Raw genomic sequence first — 19857 nt, forward strand, 5'->3', positions numbered from 1 at the left:
GTCACAGAAAGAGGAAACACCATCCCTGCAGCCAGCCAAGAAGCTCCCTCTGGGTTCAGCAGTCTCCTTCAGGACCAGGGCAGAAGCCACCTCCTGGCACCCAGACCTCAGTGCCCTGCTCTGCTCACAGAGGTGACGAGGCTAATACTGGGAGCCAGTGCCTGTCCCTGATGCCTGCTGAAGATTTGCTGAAGCCTGGACAGACTTTGGGATGATGTGGCAGGGAAGGAAGAGGGAGCTGAGTGAATAATAGATACAAGAAACAAGCTCTGTGATCATCCCAGTCAGGGTCTCTGCATTTCACAAAAACCAGTTTGATGTATTTATCTGGCTCGGACTCTAAGACTGATGCTGCTCACCCTGCCAGCCATCTGCCACATCACTTTTAGTTCTCCAGGCACACATGGCCAAGAGAACACACTCCCAGGCTTTGGCTGCCACACCACTGACTATCTGCTACCTTTGATTCTGATAGAAAAGCTTTAATACCTGACAGAGGTCAACAGCTTTAACTAACACCTGACTCCAGTCCAGGCTGAATAGGACTTGAACAATCAAGCACGTGTTCTCAGTGAGTCAAGAGCTGGACACTGCCACCAGCCTCTGACCAGGAGGAAGCATTTTCCCCAAAGGCAAAACTAGTATCAGCTTCTCTTCCCTAATCCTGAATGACATCAGTGGTCTGAAATGGGAACCTCCCTACAGGTAGAGTGTCCTCAGACCTCCACACAAACCCTGGCTGTATCATCACTAACTTGTCTTAAATGTGAAATTCTTATGAGAAACAGCAACCAAGAAAACAAAAGCATCAACAAAAACCTCCCACAGCTTCCAAGTCCACAGGAATAAAACGTGAACTGCAACACAAAACAGGTAAAAGGGCAAGACTGTTGCTGCACCAGTGACACTAAGCACAACGCTTTGATTAAGTCATTGACAAATCTGCTTTAGGGCAGAGAAATTTGGAAACATCAGGCAATCAAACTGTGAAGTCTGTGAAAGAACATGATTAATGCAAAAATGTGATGAAACTAACATTCTTGGCTCCAGAACTTCATGGCACACCCCATAATGGAACCAAATCTGATGGCTTCTTGGCGAGCGGTGCCCCTCTGCGTTCCCCAAACACGGTTATCTATGTCCTCCTTGTTTTTTAGGTCTGATCAGAATCCAAAGCTTTTATTGTAGCTACATTTCTAAGGATGTGTTTCCCAGGATATGTACCCATAAACAGAGACGTGTACATGCATATATACTCTGAATAATTGCGCAGAATTTCACTCTTCCCTCCTGAGACATAAAAGAGCCAAGTGTTATTAAATTTACGGTGAGTTCGTTGTAGTTTTCACATAATTTTCTTGATGCACTGCAGATTTTTTAACAGGCTGCCGCTTCCTCTCCTGTTTAATGTTAAGGTACTTGTCCAGGCTCAGCTACACCTTCAGCACCCTGGATTTCTGCCTAAGGTTATCAGTCCCAGGGGCAAATGTGTAATTTTCTTTATTCTCTTCTGCTTGCTTTCTGCCCTCCAGCTTTGTGTAGAAAAGAAATACATGGGCCTGCACAGCTCAGGATGCAACAAAGGAGCGGTGCAAACTCAGATTACTGAGGTTGCGGTCAACATTAGACTGATCTTTCATGGATGGCAGAGACACATCAGGATGCACTCTGTGCCTGTGACCTCCAATTACAGGAAGCTGGGCATGACACCAGCACCCAGGCAGGGGCAGAGGGCAGGGACAGAAGCAGACCTGGTATTTGTTGACTCAGATATGGTATTGTGGCTCCTGCAGTTAATTTTCTCTTGCTTACAGACCCACTTTATGTCTAATCTTTCATTGCAAAAAGTTGTTTGTGTGCACATTGGAATGTGCTCTCCAGGGGAAGGCATACAATATAACTGTGATGCAAAAGAAAATATTATATACCAAGGCAGACGTTGAGAGGTCCAAAGAACTGCCTGTTTGAGGGCAAACTTCCCCATCACTCTGGGCACCTAAGCAGACTCTTTAGACTGCCAAGTTCAGAACTGTAGGAAACGATGCCCATCCAAAACATTCCATTCCATGGGTCCTTCTGTAAGTTAAAGCAACCCATTGTGACCTGACACTGACCATCCAAACATGAAGTGCCCTTAGGGGAATCCACCTGCCAGTACTGAGCAGGCTCTTTGCAAATGAGTAGATGCCTACAAACAGCCCTCAAAAGTGCAGGACCAGAGGTACGATTTTTTCCCAGTATGCAGAGGGGACCCTCTTGGGGACAGTCTAAGCAGCTCTCACGCCATGCATCCCAGAAGTACTGCACATTAGGAAGAAAGTGCATGCAGGCACAAGCCGAGTTGTACGGTGACAAATGACTCCTTCACAGAGATGGTTGGTGGCTGTGAGAGACACTGTACTCTAAATATACAGCAAAGAAGCAAAGATGGCTCCAGGTACTCACACATTGGTTTGAGCTGCCCAATGAGTTCCTCTTTTGTCCACTTTGCCCATTCCTTCTTGTCGGTGTTTATTGAACACAAGATGGGGCCACATGGTTTCCCACAGTCCTCGATGGCTGGGACATTCAGGTAGTGCACCAACACGATGTCTGGGTTCTGCAGGGAGAGCAGAGCAAGAGTTATGTCAGTGGGCCTCTCCCCTGCCCAGAGCTCTCTGCATTTATGTTCCTAATTAAAACTGTAATAGAAACCATCATAATCAGACCCCAGTAGGTCCTGGATTTCCCCAAGATCAGAGCTGTTCTTTCAAAGAGGTGGCAAAAGACAGACATGACAGTTTGCACATGGATTCCCCCATCCTGAGGGCTCTTTGCTTGCAACTCTCCTGCTTCCCTTGTATGCTCAAATTCAACCTTTTTTCCAAACTCTACAACACTGAATACTTGCAAGAGTCTTGCAAACACCACTTACAATGAATACCAGGTAATCTGTTTTGGTTTAAGGGACCTTTGGTTCATATGAGCTAATGCTTCCATCAGTTCTGGTCCACATCGGGGCTATTTTGAATACACAGAAAGTAGCCTGAGAACATCAGGAACAGCCACACTCTCCAAACAGTGACAGAAAGAGGTGGGGAAGAGCCGAGGAGGCTCACAGACAATATTACAGTGCGTCAACGATGGCCTTCATAGTCAAGCCTGGAATTCCTTGTCTTTTGAAGATGTTGCAGCTTTGCGATGAATCCAGCAAGCTGCAGAAGGTGGGGACTGCAAGAGCCCTTTGCAAAGGCGCTGCAGGAGGACAGCGAGGCACCAGCTCCCGCAGGCTGATCAACGCTCTCCTCTCCCCACACACCTTCCCAGGGGCTGCGAGGGGGAGGCAACCCCGCTGTGACGCACTGCGGTGCCCTCCCACCGAGCCGTGTTACCACCCTGCGAGCAAATGAATCATCTTAACAACTGCAACAGTAACAACTCCGCCAGTTCCCCAGCAGCATCCCAGGGAGATTGTACAATAGATAATAACAAGATTGAGGAGCTGATTTCTTTCCCTTAAGTCATTTACTCCTAAGTTCGCAAACTTTAATGACTGCTTTGGAATTATTTATAAAAATAAATAGGATAATGGTGTAATTAAAACTCTAATGTTTCATTAATGTTGTTAGAGCCCTGTTCCAAGGGGTAGAGGGAACACAACATATCATTCACGTGCAAAGGTTGTGCTAATAGGAGCACTTGTTTATGAAACCAGGGGAGGGCTGGAGCAATACACGGACACCTACACCAAGGAGACCTACGGAAGGGAACTTCTGATGGGCAAAGCACAGCAACTGAGGCCCAGCATGTCAGGAGCTGCACCTGGAGCAGCCCAGGGCAGGAGCAGGGCAGCACTCACCACCTCCAGGTGCAGGGTGACCATGCACCCCCGTGTGCCCCCCGCACACAGGGAGCATCCTGCACATCTCTGAGATCAGGGGGTGGCTGGTCACATCTCCCAGCTCCTCCAGGCTGGCTAAGAAGCTGCTAGCAGTGGAGAGGCCACTGGTGCCTGTGTACAGCAACATGACAAGCAGAGCAGCCTCCTGAAGTGTGACCTCGATAACCAGAAACATCTGGAGGAGAAGCTCTTTTAAGTTAGGAAGACATGCAAGCAGGAACTTGCATTTTCCCCCTCTATGGATAGAACTGCAACCAGGGGATTCTCAGTGAAGATTCTGTGAAAATATAGTATCAAATTCTTGCAGCCTGTTCTAAAAGAGTTGTGTTGCACAAAGAGGCGGCAAGGAAACCTTGTAAGGAACACCTAACAATTTATTTCAGAGCAATTCTGGAAAGTGCTAAAGCAAAGAAAACTGTTGGCTCTTCTATTCCCAAGATTCTTCTGGAGACAAACAACTGAATCTTTTATGTTTAATTGTGAAGTGTTCAAAACGTTCCATTTTTCAGGACACACCTGCCCCAGATGAGAGACAGCCAGAGGACACAGGAAACCATCACATCCTCTCTTTCCACAGTGAGGAGATCTGAAACATCACAGTCCTCGTGCATAATTCAGAAAAGGTTCAAGTAATAAAAATTATTACCTATACACCCAAATAGTCTCCATCAGCTAATTTAATGTAATTAGTGATCTAGATGATGAAGTAATAAAAAGTAATATGCTTCAGAGATTTCATATAAAGATGCCTCTTGCTCTCAGAGAAGTTTCAAAGAAGGGAGCAAGGACATGCTGCCACCACAGCATTGGGCAATGTGGCACTTCTGCAGGTGCTTCTCCCTTCCTCTCAGACAGCTGTGTTTTTCACAGCCTGATGGTGCCCGTTTGTCAGGTCTTCCTGACTTCACTGCAGCACAAGCAAGTGGACCTCAGCAGTGCATCGGCACTGAAATGTATAGTTTTTATATATAAAAACATATAAAATAAACACAAACCTAACAGGTTTGTTCCTTATGTCTACATCTAAAAGTTGACCTCAGATTGACAAATCTCAGGAATGCCAATCTATTTGGCGAACTGAAATGTTTTGATGAAAAATGAAGAGAATAGGTGTGTTTTGGAAAACTTAAAATCAGCAGTGAATCACTATCTGTGGTGACCTACCAGGAGAGCAAGAGAGATGTGAAAGACTAAAAGAAAAATTACAAATGTAACTTCCATGTGGGAACGGTGCCAGGACAGTGGACAAGCCACAGCAGAAGCTCTTTACTGGGGTGGCAGGGAGGGGAGCCCTGGACTGGGCTGCAGATGGCTCTGAGAACGTGCCTTTTGGAAAGCAGCCCGTCATTCCAGTGCCCAGAGTCTCAGCAGAGCTGTTTCCCTTCCCACGCAGCTGAGTCGAAGGCACTGCCATCTGTCCCTGACCTGGGCAAGGCTCCTTGGCTCCTCCTGACATGTCAGGGCACCTCACCTGCCTCCTCAGTGTGGTGGAGGAATGGGCTCCACTGCTGCTGGAGGGTGAGCAGGAGATGGTGCAACAAGCAGTTAAACACAAAAAGCCGATAGTTTTGATAAAGAAAAATGCAACTGCAACATCTGTCTGACTCTTGTTTGAAGCTTCATCAGCACTAAGTGGTCCATAAATCAGACTGGCATGGCGTTACATTTCTTCCATGGCTTAACCATTAATCTAGTGCCAATTCTTATGAAAAATGAAGGAGAAAAACTACATGATGGTGGAAGTGTACATATTATCCAGAAAGTGGAAATGGCACATAAGGTGCTGCAGCCCTCTGTCCCAGTGGCTGGAGCAGCGGGGCAGCTTTCTCTGCTACCCACCATGGAAATAACTGAGTAAAACAACGTTTGTTCCATTAGCCTGCTCCATGAGGGTATTTTTCACAGGAGCAGAAACATAAAACTGAAATAAAACTGAAACAGTTCTGGCAGGTGTGGGGGCACAGGCAGCCAGCAAAGGGCTGGCTGACACTGGTGTGAAGGAACAGACAGTTCCTGCAGCGCTCCAGGCCAGCTCAGCCATGGGGGAAACCCTCCTTTCATTTCAGCAACCACCTTCTGCCTTCACTTCCCAGAGTCAGTCCCCCACGAAGGGAAGTCTTCCTTCTCAGGCAGAATAATCACAAAAAACCTCCCCCTTCCTTCTGTTCTCATCCAAAAGCATGCTGGTTTAGTTGTCTTATTTCTTTTTGTTTTAAAAGCAAAAAGCAAAAGCCATTTCTGGCCAGCTTCCAGCTGCTCTTCAGCTGCTCAGCCAAGGCAATCAGCTCAAGGCAAAATCTCACTGGCAGAGGCTCCCAAATCACCGATGACCACAGCTGAAGATAATTTTATTTGGAAAAATACCTCTGAGCTGAAAGTTTTGCATTTGTACTCCCTGCTGGAAGGATGAAAGGAAATAAATCATCCTCAGGGATGATGAGCATTGGTGAACTTAGTCCCAGCCAAGAAATTACCCCCAAGCACAGCCACTCGCCCCACTTGGCACTGGACACCCATGTTAGTTCTGTTGTGTCCAACCTGCAAAGTGCTATGTGTGGTGAAGCCTGTTCCAGCCTTAATGGCTAAACCACAAAGCAGAAAGGTAGAAGGAGCAGCAGAGCATGGCAGGGGAATGCAGAGGCAGCTCCTGTGCCCCTTTCCTCCCTGTTCACCCCTAAAATTATAACATGTTTTTTCTTTTCTGACAACTATTCTTTCACAAAGTATCCTTTGAATTCCTCCAACAATTCAAAAAGCTGAAAAGGAATCTCAGCTTTCTGGGAAGATAATTCACATCCACTGCTGTGCAGTGACTAGATCAATATCCACCAGGTTATTATGCCAAGAAACGATAATACTAAGAGGTTTCCGTGGTTTTGAGGGGCTTCTGTTACATGTTGCTTCAGTACCCGCAGGTAACTCAGGGACAAGGTACTGGGAGTATCTGTGCATTATTGATATGCTATCTAAAAATCAAATCAAGGGAACCATTCCCAGACACGTGGATGACAGAATCTTCTACTGCTCATAGCAGCGTCTATCTGGAGGGTTTCCTCTGGATTTTCAAAGGTTTGAGAGTGGAGCCTGGGATACCTGAAGAACAAGGCACAAAGATACAACACAGACAGAGAAATAACAGAATTCTTTCCTTACAGAGACCAAATGCTAGCTTTGGGCAAGATTACTGGTTTGAATCCCAGCAATTTCTTTATCCTTGAACTAATTTTTAATTGAGGTCATGCTATAGAAGACAACCTGGTGGCTGATGTACTAGAATATGTTTATCTTCCACACTAACCGTGAAAACAAAAACATTGACTTTGAATGTACAACCCATTGCCTTAGAGCTGGGAACGTTTAATTACACAGAATGAGACAATTACCAGAGACGTAGCACAGCCCTGGCTCCTGAGCTGAAGCACTGGAGCACAGGGAAGAGAGTGGGGTCCCAGAGCTGGACACAAAAGCAGAAGTTGTGCTGTGGAGTAGAACTCCTCCTACTGGGAAATTCCTTTCAGCCAGTACAGCACTTTGAATTAGTTTTGTGTCCTATGTCTCCAGCTGACAAAGGAGCTGGTGGAAATTCTGTCCCTTCAAAAGATTCCTCAGGAAGAAAGGAACACCAGGCGTCAGCTGGGCAAAGAAACACTGGTGTATATATGGTTTTAAATGCAGTTAAATCAGCATCCTGACAGGCACTGGCTCAGGAGCTGCTGCCAGTTGGCACTGTCCTTGCCTGTGTACAGAAGATTTTGGTCTCCTCCAGGGCAGTGGCCATCCCCACCATTGCTGCACCCCAGCCATGCCTGGAGTCTCAAGATTTATGCCCTGTGGATACCAAGGATACCTTGTCTCCAAAGATCAGCCTGCCACAACTCCAACACATAGTAATTTTCCCATTTTTTTTAGCCCAAGTTCTTTTGAGTCTTTTTGTTTGTTTAAATTCACTAATTTTTGAGACAAGAAGTTGGCTAGAGGCTGATACAGCTCCATGTACTGCAAAGATTGAAGAGCTTGGAAAGCAAAAAAATTCTTTTGAGATTATGAGATTTCCTGCAATTATTTTAAAGGGAATCAAGATTTAATTTATCTGTATGCTTTATAACATGCTTCCTACTTCTTCTTCAATACCTTGGTAAGGGCACAGCACACAGAGCAGCATGGGCATCACCAGGCAGCACTTAAATAGCATGAGCAGCAAAGTAAGAGAGTCTTAATATAGAACAAATACCAAACACTCACCAATACATCATCAAATGTGATATATTTGAAGATATTTTATACAGAAAGAGCTGCCTCTGAATACTCCTGGGGATCATGTTTACTTAACGTATACTTTAAAAGATACAGAGAAATACAACACTGTAATTCCTGGCCTCTGAAGTTCCAAAAGAAATTGATTTCTGAGATGCTTTTTATCTTTCATAGCAATACCTCTTGTACTAGTAAAAGGTGTAACAGAAGGATGATGCTGCACAACTTGAAACAAGCAGCAAAATAAAACAAAAGGCACTTCTCTTTCTCATGAAGTTATTATTCTTCTGGACAATGGAAATTTCTTTTCATCTATGTCACCTCTCCCAGCTGGAAGCTTTAACTTACACAGGCAGTTGACAGGGACAAGATAATTCTGCCATGAGCTGGGACTGCATTTGTTTATCTAGGCACACACAGAAGAGCTGGTGGTGCTAACACAGAGGTCCTGGGGAGAGAGATGCAGCAGGGAAATCTGTCCTGCTTATTGCTCTGGAGCAATAAACCCACCAGAGTCCATGAAAGGAGTCACCTGGGAAGGTCTGAGGAGAGCCAAGTCTTTGGCACCTGAGTGCTCACGGTGCTGGTAATGCCCAGCAGAGCAGTGCATCCTTCAGCACAGGGCTCCCACCCAGGTCTCCAAAGGGTTTTCTCCAAGAACCACAGTGGGCTCCAGGCTTCCACCCACAGAGCAAGGCAGAGGAGCCTCTTTCAAACCCACAGTTTTTACTGTTTTCCACTCAGTCCTTTATGACTGTAGGTCTGGATTCTTGAAAGACCACGCTGAGACTTTCACAGCTGTTAAGCAGTTGGTCAGAGGAGGTGCCAGGGCAGCTATTTGACTCAGTTCATAACCTTCTAAAGCTATGCCACTGCCTGCATATGAAAACACAACCATGATAAAAAACATGCACAGAAAACTTCAGCTCGGTCACACCCCCACTCAGGAAAGTGCACAACAATGAAAACATCTGCCCTTTCACCCAGCTGCTGCATCCAGCACTAACTGCCTCTGCAGGGAGACAGATCTGACATGGAAATCACCACTTATCTCCTCCTCCTCCCTGTCACTTGCTCTCTGCAGTTTTACAACTCATTCTGCAAAAGCCTTGAGGATTTTCAAACAATAATGCTGAGGGCAAAGCAAAAGTTTCTCTGGGTTTGAACTCCTTCGAGATACTCTTCCTGACAAATGAGGCTCATTACAGACACACACACATTTCTTGCTATACTGGGCATATTCTGCTACTCCAGCTCACCACCTTTGAAGACTTAACATTTGAACAGTGCTTCTATGTTTTCTTACATTAAACCTGCATATTACAATCGTATCCAGAACAGTGGAATTTCTTCTGCAAGGAAAGTGGTGCAGAGGAGAACATCAAAACCACCTGATATTTCAGTGTCCTACACTTGAATCGTGCTTATCATTTTTGTAACAACTGAATTTGCTAACTGATACAGCCTGATTTATACACCAAGATTACTCGATGTAACAGCAAAAGACAGCTCTTTCTAGGGTAGAACAAAGCAAACGCTCGATTGCCCACAAAGCACCGGTGAGGATCCTCACAGCCACCAAAGCTGCAGATGTGGAGTAGAGTTCTGCCCTACAGCTGCATGAATAGTTTGAAATCACATTACACTGCCCATGCACACATGGGCAAAGCACCATCAAATCACAGACACAAATGTAAATACCAAGGTACCGAATATGCCATAATGGTGCTGCTCTCTTTGTAGGCTGCTGCTCTGTAAAAGATTTGCTACTGCATTTGGACTATTTTTCCCCAACAAGTGTGAGCCAGAGATCCCTCAGCTGACATTTGTGAGGACTCTTTATTTTTTTCACTCTGAAGTACAGAATCGCTTCTCCCTCTTTCTGTTTTTATTGCAACCTTTACATGGGAATTCTGTCACTGCATTTCAAACGAGCTCAGACAGAGCTCAGCTCAGAACACTTCCATCCTCATCACCAGCCAGAAATGCCAGCACTATAAATCATGCCCCAAGTGGCTTCTGTCCTTTCCCAGCTCATCCAAGCCAGAGATACAATAATAGTTGGTCTGAAATAAGAAGAAATTTTAATTTCAAAGGTCTGCTGACATTCACCAAGTGCTTTCAAAGTTTCTATCAACAGAATGCACTGCTTCCAATTCCAGTTGGAATGCAAATGGTGCAAGTTTTTCTCTTGTGCTGATGGCCTAGTTTGCCTCAATAACACTGTTAACTGTTAAATATTAATGCATTTCTGTGAATTAAGAACAGTTCAATGTGTACCTGAAGATACCTCACTTCTTACTTTTTTAATTGGTATTATTGTAGGTGGACCAAGTAATAAAAAGCTGACATTTCCAAATACTAAAGAAGAAAAGCCCAGGAGAATGTACTGGGAGCTCATGACAAGCTTCCCCTCCAGAGGCATGCTGTCCCCTCAGTGCTGCTCCTAAAGCTTCACCAAGCTCCAAGCTATTTTTGTACAGATGAAAACGATTTAAAATCATTTGGAAGTGGATTGGCCCTCCAACCCCATGTACACTCCCCACAGCAGCGGCACACCAGCATGCAGGAAGAGAGGACGTAGACTAAGGCTGTGTCCAAGGGTTGGCCCACCCACATGAGGGAGAAAAGCACCAGCTTCAGTGCTTCACAGGGTGCTGCCGACTCCCAGCCCACCAGAAAGGGAGCTCTCTGCAGTGCTGGGACCTGCTGGCAGCTCCTGCAGCATCCCAGGGGCTGGAGCTGTGCTCACGGTGCTCACCAGCCCTGGCTCCTTTCCCCACACCTGCACAGCACACAGTGCAGGGACACAGGGCTCCAGGTGCCTGGAAAGGAAGTGTGTGTGAGCCTGATGCCTGCCTGGAGGAACAGGAGATAAATGCTATTTAGTGTTCCATGCAGCCTATATGGTAAGCCAACAAGTCCTTTTTATTTCTATTCTTTGCTCTTGCTCCAAGGGCTCTATCGTTTATAACGTCTTTAAATTTGTTACTTTTTATATCAGTGACTGGTAATACAATTCCCAGAGGAATAACATCAATAACCTTCAAAACACTTTCATAATGTTGCCTTTGATAGTCAGGCAACACTTCTGTTCCTATGGCAAAACCCTTATGACATTGCTATACAGCACACAGGTTATTCTTTGAAGGTTTTGTTATGCCTCGATAACCCTTCCAGATATGAGTAACCCCAGTGCCAAGGAATCCAAAGTTCTCCTCTGGTACATATTTTGGAGTCCAGCTTTACTTTGCATTGGATGTGAGGGCTCACAGAGATGCAAGAGTCCAAACAAAAGATTCATGAAAGCCAGCAACAGGAGGCTGTGCCCACAGGCAGAAATGGGCAGGTACCAGGGACACCCCAAACTGCCATGTCAAGGACATGCTGGCCTCCCTCCATTCTCCCTGCAGCTGTGACTGATTAGCCAGGGTGTCCTGAAAGGTACCCAGAGTAGCCAGCTGGGAACTGAGGCAGCACTTTAAACGGGAAACATCAAATCCTAAAGCAAAAAAAAAAAGAGTATCAGACTTGAATTTTTTTCTAAACTGCAAGAAAAAGATTATTAGACAACCTTCTTTCTTCTTCACAATCACTCAGAAGTCTCAAATTCCCCCAGACACAGGGATTAACAAACAGGGATTAGCATCTCAGCACTCCTGTTGTAGACTTTGAGAAGCCCAGCTTTCTGGGCCTCCTGCACATACACTTCAGAGACTCTCACATGGATGCCTTGGAAACTTAAATGGAAATGTGAACCCCACCAGAGCTGCTGTGCAGCTCAGAGGGGCTTCTCTGACCTGTTGATGAGAGTGGAGTTTCTCCTTATCAGACCTTTCCAAAGACTCCGAGTCCTCTCTGGCTGTGTAGGCATTCAGGTTTCTCTTGGGGAGATCCGACAAATGGATTTTGTTTCTCCCAGGGTGGACAAACGGCTCTAGTCAGTGCCTGTGCAACTCTGAACTCAAGGGAGGAGCACACATCTCTTCCTGACTCCTTTTTGCTCCAAATCAGGTCTCTCTTTCATACAGTGAGAGAAGAGAATGGTAAACTGGATGGTGAGCCTGTCCTGCCTCAAACTGCTACGGCAAAGCAAGCGACCTGGCTGCTAACAGAGATGTTACAGGGATGAGCAGAAGACAGCTAAGCCAACTGCCCTTCAGCCTGATCCATCAGTCTAAAATGCACTGCACAGGAGCAGCCTGGCAGTTTCCCAGCAGATGACAGTGCCCCAATAACCTCCAAAGCTGTGTTATTTAAGCAGAGGAAGGTGAGCTTTGTTTAGCTCTTAGGCTCAGGCTGAGCCAATAACAGATGCCAATGCTCCATCCAATTACATTTTTAAGTAGTGAAAGCAAATATATCAGGTGAGCATATGTGGCACATGATAGTTATCAATTTCTTTGGTAACTCTTTGTAGTAACTTTGATAACTTTGCAACAACATGGCTGCATCTCACCTGAAGAATCTCCCTCATCTTTTTATTTCACAGTATGCTCCAAAACAACAGTGAAGTTTTGGCAATGCCTTTTGAAGAATACAACAGATAGCTATGCAGTTGCTGTTATATGCAGAAATTCCCCTTTTTTTAATTTACTTGCCAAAAGTGACTACAAAGTTGAGATATTTTATAAATTGAGTGCTGCTGCCTGTGGCGTACACTGTGGTGTAGCAAGAGAAAAGAACACACAATGCCCATGACATTGTACACTTTACAAAATACGAAAAGGCAGGAAAGCTTCCGAATTTCAATAACAGATGCAGACTATTACACACAGAAAGTCATTACTCATTTCACCCATCAGCTACTTGACCCAGCTATATACACTGGTATCTTCTGAGACATCCCAAAAAAGCAGCAGTAGTTGGAACATCCAGTGCCAGACACGGCAATATTAAAGTTTAACATGGGTACTTTTAAGTTGGTAAATGCTCAGCCAAGTAAGCGCAGATCAAAGGGGTTTTTTGAGCTTAGGCATCGATGCATCTGAAGAAGCATCTAAGAGAGAGGTAATGCTGAGGAACGAACAGTTTATGACAAGAGTCCTTGAAATCCCAGAAACAGCAATACTCTGCATTATCCAGATTCAGAGTGCTCTGTGCATTTTCAAATTCACTGCTTTTTCACTTTTTCCTGCCTGCACAGAACATGGAAGAGGAATGAAGACCCTTGTCTTGCTGTCCTTCAAAGAAAGGACAGTTTTGTTCTTCATCTTGGACCTCTCAGATCTGAACTTTATCAGACAGTGTAAGGGCAACTACAAACTACAGTTTGGTGATGTGGGGATGGCAACAACGACAGAGCCCAGAGCTTGAAGGCACGTTCCCAGCACGTTCACCATGTCCTCATCTTTCCATTTAACAGATAGAGACACAAGGAAAAAATGAAATCTAAAAAGCATTGTCAACTTGAATGATTTTCCAGATTCTTGTCACTGAACAACCATCATCCCTCAGAGCATACAAAAGGCAATAAATGCAACAGAACTAATAAAGGAAAACTGTGTGGAGCTTGACAGATCTGGCTGTCCCTGGCATGTGACAGTTGATTTTCCAAGCAGGCAAACTGACACTGCAGCAGACTTGTCCACAGGATAAGTGAGACCCTGACAAAACCAGCACTGACTCCTGTTTTTTAGTGCTGTTAAGTTTGCTATAAAAAGGTCCATTTTGAAAGAGTATTCAAATAGTTCTGAAAAATACATTTGTGGCTGATATAGCTGATATAAAAACTGCTTAGTAATTGCTGTTACCATCTCACCTCTGCTGAGCATCAGCACAAACCCAGTGGCTCTGTAACACCCATAAAAGGCTGCACCTCACCTTGTTAACACTGACTGTCCATCCACCCTGTCTCCAGCCATCGCCACCCTCCATTATCTGCATTTCTCTGAATGCCAAAAAGCCATCAGAAACTGTGGTTTTCTCCAAAAGCTGGAATCCCTCAGGCTGTGTGACAAGTGGGCCCTGCAAGGTTTGCAGGGCGAGTCTGTGACCAAACAGAGACCTAATTTACCCAAGAACCTGTTAACATTTCCTCTCTACACTCACTGAATGAACATGCTTTTTAAGTCACTTATTTACCAATAAATTGCAATTGTCTGGGATCATGAGCAACAAAGTAAATTGTTTTAATTGATCTGAACTTTTTTACCATGTGGGACCTTCGGTCCCATGTCACTGTACTTTCTAAAGGACTGAAAGAGCAAGTGAAGCACTTGGAGCTCGCTGTCTGTAAAATGCCTTCTGAAAGGCTGCATGGCTGAAATGGAGAAAAAAAGAAGAAATCAACACTTGCACGACTCTTTCATGTTTTCAATGAACCTTGAACCTTGAAAGGAGTCAAAGACTGACTTCTCTATGTAGAGGGACAAACTACAAGCCACATGCAAGCAGCTCACATGGGAGGAATGGCATTTCATGACATGCAGCTCTTGCTGCACTGTCCAGAAGCAATATTACAAAACCACAGAATCACGGGATATTCAGTGACTTTATTTTTTTTTTCTGGGATCAGAGAAGATGAAGACTATGCAGATTTAAATAATTGCAGGAGTTCACTTGGTATAACCTCAGGCAAATGCAAAGGGGCAGAGGTCCTGATAATAAAGACTCAGCCCCTGTTTGTCTGAGTAACAGCAGCCTCTGCAAACAGCAGCAAAACTGCAGTCTAAAACAAACACAGTGCATTGCCAACAGGTAAAACCACATTTTATTCCAACCGGTTGGGGGGGGTTCAGAGGAAATATTCAATTTATGAGTAAAGTATAAACGGCATCTTTCAAAATCAGAGTTTTCAGCACAGATTAGCTCTCCATCCCCATTGCTGCTGAGAGGGCTAATCACTGCCCTGAATCAGTGTTTCAGCTGAACCTGACATTGGAAATCACACATAATTATACTGATTAATTTTGCTGAAAACATGCAGTGTTTTGCTATAGAATGTAAACATAATAAGGTGAAAGTGTGTTACAAATAGATAAAGCTGTGCTATTCAGAAAAACCCGCTCAGGTGCTACAGGCATTGGAGTGACTGCATTTATTAAAAGAGCAGCGCCAATTCCCACAGCTGCCTCCCGACTTCTAAGGAAAAAAAAGCTGGTGGATATATGACTCAGGAGTATAGTTGCAGCCTACTAAAGGCATCCAATTATTTATACATACATCAGAATAAAATAAAATGTAACAATATAAAAAGACTGCTTCAAAGAGCACCAGTCCTGTAGAGCATCTGCAACTGAAGGGCTTGATGCGGCCAAAGAACTTGGGGTTCAAAAAGAGGGTGATACAGAGGATGCTCAGAGGAGAGGCAGTAAGCAAGGAAGGAACTCAGTCCGTCTCCTGGCAGGGAGATATTTAACAGTTAATAGAAGAAATATAAAAGACCTCAAAACACAAGGAAATTGCAAGAGAAACAGAACCCTAAAATTAGGAATTCCTCCTTTGTCAACCTTGTGCAACACCAACATTTCAGAAGAAGCTGGAGCAGCTCCAGAACAGGTTTGTCCTCAGCGCCTACAGAGACAATTTCTATGAGGGGCAAATGGGCACAGAATTCCAGCAACAAAGCCTGGTAATTTCACAGAAGACACCGGCATTAATGTAGAGCACTTAAAACTGAGAGAGATGCCTCTGTCCTTACTTGCATCTTGCTGTGAAACGATCTGAGAAGGCACTGCAAGAAAATTGCTTGGGTTTCCATTTTAAAGCTGCACTTAACAAAATACTATCTGTGTTCAGACATACTGGCAAGGAAAAGTAGCAAGTTACTCGTTTTTCCTGTAGCACCTAAAATCACAACAGCAATGGTGTCGGTCCCTTCTCACCCACGATCAAAAGTGCCGACACGTTGCTGTGACCGCCCTCCCCGTGTGCTGCCTCAGGAGGTGGCTGCTCAGATTCTTAGGGTGTTTTGGCTTATTTACCCACAAGCACAAACTCCACCTATTGCAAAGCACCCACATCCCACAGGACAGCAGCATGGGTTCAATGGACACAGGACTCAGGGCCCTTTCCCAGAATGGACAGTGCAGCAGGTCCTGCTCTCGTGAGCCAGCCTTGCCCTGGGATGGGGCAGCCCCGGACTCCCCGGGCACTCGGAGCAGCAGCTGGACCCCGGCTCCTACAGAGCATCTCTGCCACAGGCAGCTCCCGGCAAGGAGGACCCGAGGTTTGCCTGACGATAAACAGAAGGGAAAGGCAAACACAAAGCTGCAGCTGAGTAAGGAACATTAAGTCTGACACAGGGAAGCTGTGATGCATTACTCAGCCTGATAAGTTTAATGTATAATTTAGAAAGATATCACCAAAATGGAAAAGAGAAGCTGTTAAGCAGCTCTGAAGGGTATTCGGCTCAGGCATCACATGCAGTTAGTGTTCACGGTAAGCTGCTCGCCCCATGGCAGAGAGCCACCCCTCGCCCAAGAGCTTGATTTAGATGTGTCTCAGCACCGAAGCATTTCAGAAAGAACTCATTCCTTTTCACAAGACAGATTTAGGCTTTTTACTGAGTATTAGGTATTACCTCCCTGCTTGATAACCAAAAGTCATCAGATGGGAAAGCACTTCTCCAACCTGCTGCTCAGTGTAACAAGCAGCCTCAACCAGGTGGTTTGAATCCTTTTGACACTTTGGAAGTTGCAAATAATCCCAAATTACATTAGAAAGACTTCAGAAGATGCACAGCAGAGAAAAACACTACTCACATAACACATCAGGTGTTATGATTTTTATTTAAAAGAGTATAAATGACAGCCACCTTGCCATAGTCCTTTGAAGAAATACTCCTCTCGGGGAAAACAAGAGCTTTGCTGAGGCTTAGGGAATCTTCTGCCCTTTTGGCTTTGCAGGGACATGCAGAAGAGGGATGCTGCAGCTGCTTGTTGAGGAGGGCTGTAGGCTGGTGAATGACAGCCCAGCACCTACCTGACAGGGGAAGCTTTAACAAGTAAAGGTTTAAAGGTTTATTTGCCAGCTGAACTTGCTGAAAGTGTCCCCTGGAGCCCACATTTCAGAATTAATGACTTCTGATACCGCTCATGTAATCACCAGAGGGCCTGTGGAAAATATTTTGATGATGAGGGATGCCATTTGTTAGTAGGATGAACCTGAAGAGCAGAGGGAGGGCACCGCAGGACACCCCCAGCACAGAGCAGACCCCTGCCACCCAGACACCAAGGATGGGACAGTGTGGGGGTCCCACCCACGTGGGCTCGCGACAGCGCCTGCTCCAGCCCAGCACTGCTGTCAGCTCAGCACCACTGGAAGGCTTCCAGCACCGCTGACGAATCTTCAGCACTGCCACCTTCAATTATCTCTGCACGGCTCACTGCAGCACTGGGCAGGGAGCTCAGTCAGGTCTCCATGGATGCCCCGGCTTCGCATGGAAAACCATCCCCCCTAATTGGGGAGGACTGGCAGGCTGCACTCGGGAGCACAGCGCCTGCCCTTCAAAGCGAGTCCACACTGTCCCACCAGGGATGCTCCTCCACACGTCCACGTCACGGCTGCCATGTGCCCTGACAGGTGAATTTCAAGCAAAGTAGAAATGATGGATGGCAGCAGGTTGGAAATTCATCCACGAAGCCAAAACAGCACTGTGGCATGGAAGGGAGGGAGGTCACACAGGGGGACACTGACAAAAAGCCGTGAGTGGACCCAGAGGTGCAGCCGATCCCAGAAAGGTCCAAGTTTTGATGTCCCTTCTGGCAGTCCCCCTAACAAGGTCGCTTGTTATTTCCCTGGATTCTCTCACATCCACACAGTTTCGTTCCATTTTTGAGTTTATCACAATCAAGAAGGGAATGACATCTTGTAGCAGTGTCACTGTGTTTCCTCTCCTTAAATCAGATTTAACTTTTGCAGCTCTTTAATAAAATTCATTGTCCTCTTATTCAGTATTACAAGATAAAAAGGACAGAACTGTCTTCTCTACAATTTTGGAAATACTTCCTCATCTGACAGTATTTGTATAACACCTTCATTTCTCTTTTTCTTAGTCCATTAATATCGACCTTTTCAATTCCCTTTAAACAGGACCTTTCCAGGAGTAATCTCTCCCCATCCAACTGCTGTTGAATGGCACCATCCAGCATCAATGGTAGCACATCACACAAGGCTGTGCAACAAGATTAGGATGCACTTTTTTATACAATCCTTCTGCTCTTTATTTTTATATAAAGATCTTTTTTGCTCTTGACTTAAGTTGCATATTAAGAGAAACTCTCAGCCCGTGATTCCCTCTAATGATATCCTAACCACCTCCCAACTGCCTGTAGGACTCAGAAACAGCTTTCCAATTTTCTCCCTGTTTCCTAGCTCCATTAAAAATATACATTGTAAAAGGTCTTGATTCTTGCTGCTCATTATCCAAAGCACCCTGTGCTCCAACACCAGTCTGACTGACAGACATGGTTTCCCACCCTGCTGGCACAGCTCTCCTGGGCTCGCTCCCCAACTCGGATGAAGGGGGAGATGCTTTTCAGGACACACCATTACTGCAACTGCTTCATGAAGTGCTTTATCACACACATATTTTAAACTCCTGACAACACTCATACAGAGATAAGGGAACAGGAACTTGGGCACACAGTTTTATAACATTTTCCCTATTTCTAGTGGTTTATCTCCAGAAAAGATCAGTATGTCTCCCAAATCCTTACAAATTAGTGCAGCTGGCAATATCAGTCTCTCTGACTTCAGTCAGCACGGCCTGTAATGATTCACTCAGAATAATCTGCTCAAAAAGGGAGCCCTTGTTCCAAAAGCCTGTGCCTCCAACACTGACCATCAGGCACCCATCCCTGCAGTGAGACCAGAATTTCTGGGGGCAATGTGCTGCTGTTTACTCAAAGCAATGACTATACCTGCACCTTCCACACAACAACCTTTGGCGTGCAGGAGAAGAGCAGAGAGTGACCCCGAATTTCCAACCTTTCAGGGGTTACAGGGCAGCTGGGAATGAACCTGCAACGAGCTGGTACCCCAGCCCTGGGCCATCAAGCACCTGGGAGGAAGGTGCTGGCAGCTACTCCAGGCAGTTGTCACTGACCAGGGCTGAACCAAGGTCCAGGTGGATCATGCAATGCAGGGAGAAGGGATCTGGGACAGAGAGATACCAAACACACGGGCAATCCCAGCCAAATCATTTAAAGGCACACAGTTGGATCCTGTAATACTGGATACAGCAGGGAGCATCTGGGAACAAACTGGCCCCCAGCCACCCAGACATCCTGCAGCTAAGCAAGACTAGCACCCAGTGATGTGGTATAATCCCTGGCACACTGTGAATGCCCATGCTCCCTCTGGATACAGAGGAACTAATCCTTGGGAACAACCGGTGCAGACCTGCAAGGAGCTGCTTTACTCTGCATGGAGTGGGACCAGCAGCGCTCACAAGCCAGAGTAATCCAAGGCTGCACTTTGGTGGGTTTTTTTTAACAAACACAGACTGTGCCCACAGAATCTGACATAATTTGAGTTCAGAGATGCAATAAAAAAATAGCACACCCTTCCCAGAGCTTTCAGACTCAAAATTTCATCAAAAAGAAATGCAAGTGCATAAATTATGCAGCCCTACCCTGCCTATCACATTCAGCTGATATGTAGAGTCTCTTCACTTTGACAGGGGGTTTGAATTACGAGAGTTTGTAAAAACACTGAGGGCTCCTTCCTCGGGCTGTGAGAGGGCAGGAGCTGCCAAATTCAGATCTCATAGCCAAAGA

The 19857-nt window shown here is 45.5% G+C and overlaps 1 protein-coding gene across 1 annotated transcript in view; it reads right to left on the bottom strand.

Moving 5' to 3' along the window:
- The window catches only part of CAMTA1 (calmodulin binding transcription activator 1), a 224162-nt gene that overhangs the window by 53574 nt on the left and 150731 nt on the right, over positions 1-19857 (bottom strand). The window contains exon 7 of the mRNA XM_029962359.1: positions 2446-2599. Within this exon, the coding sequence (XP_029818219.1) occupies positions 2446-2599 (154 nt within the window). The remainder of the gene's footprint in view (positions 1-2445; positions 2600-19857) is intronic.

Source organism: Manacus vitellinus, unplaced genomic scaffold (genome assembly GCF_001715985.3).
Source record: "Manacus vitellinus isolate BGI_N305 unplaced genomic scaffold, ASM171598v3 scaffold_46_pilon, whole genome shotgun sequence".
NCBI classification, from domain to species: domain Eukaryota; kingdom Metazoa; phylum Chordata; class Aves; order Passeriformes; family Pipridae; genus Manacus; species Manacus vitellinus.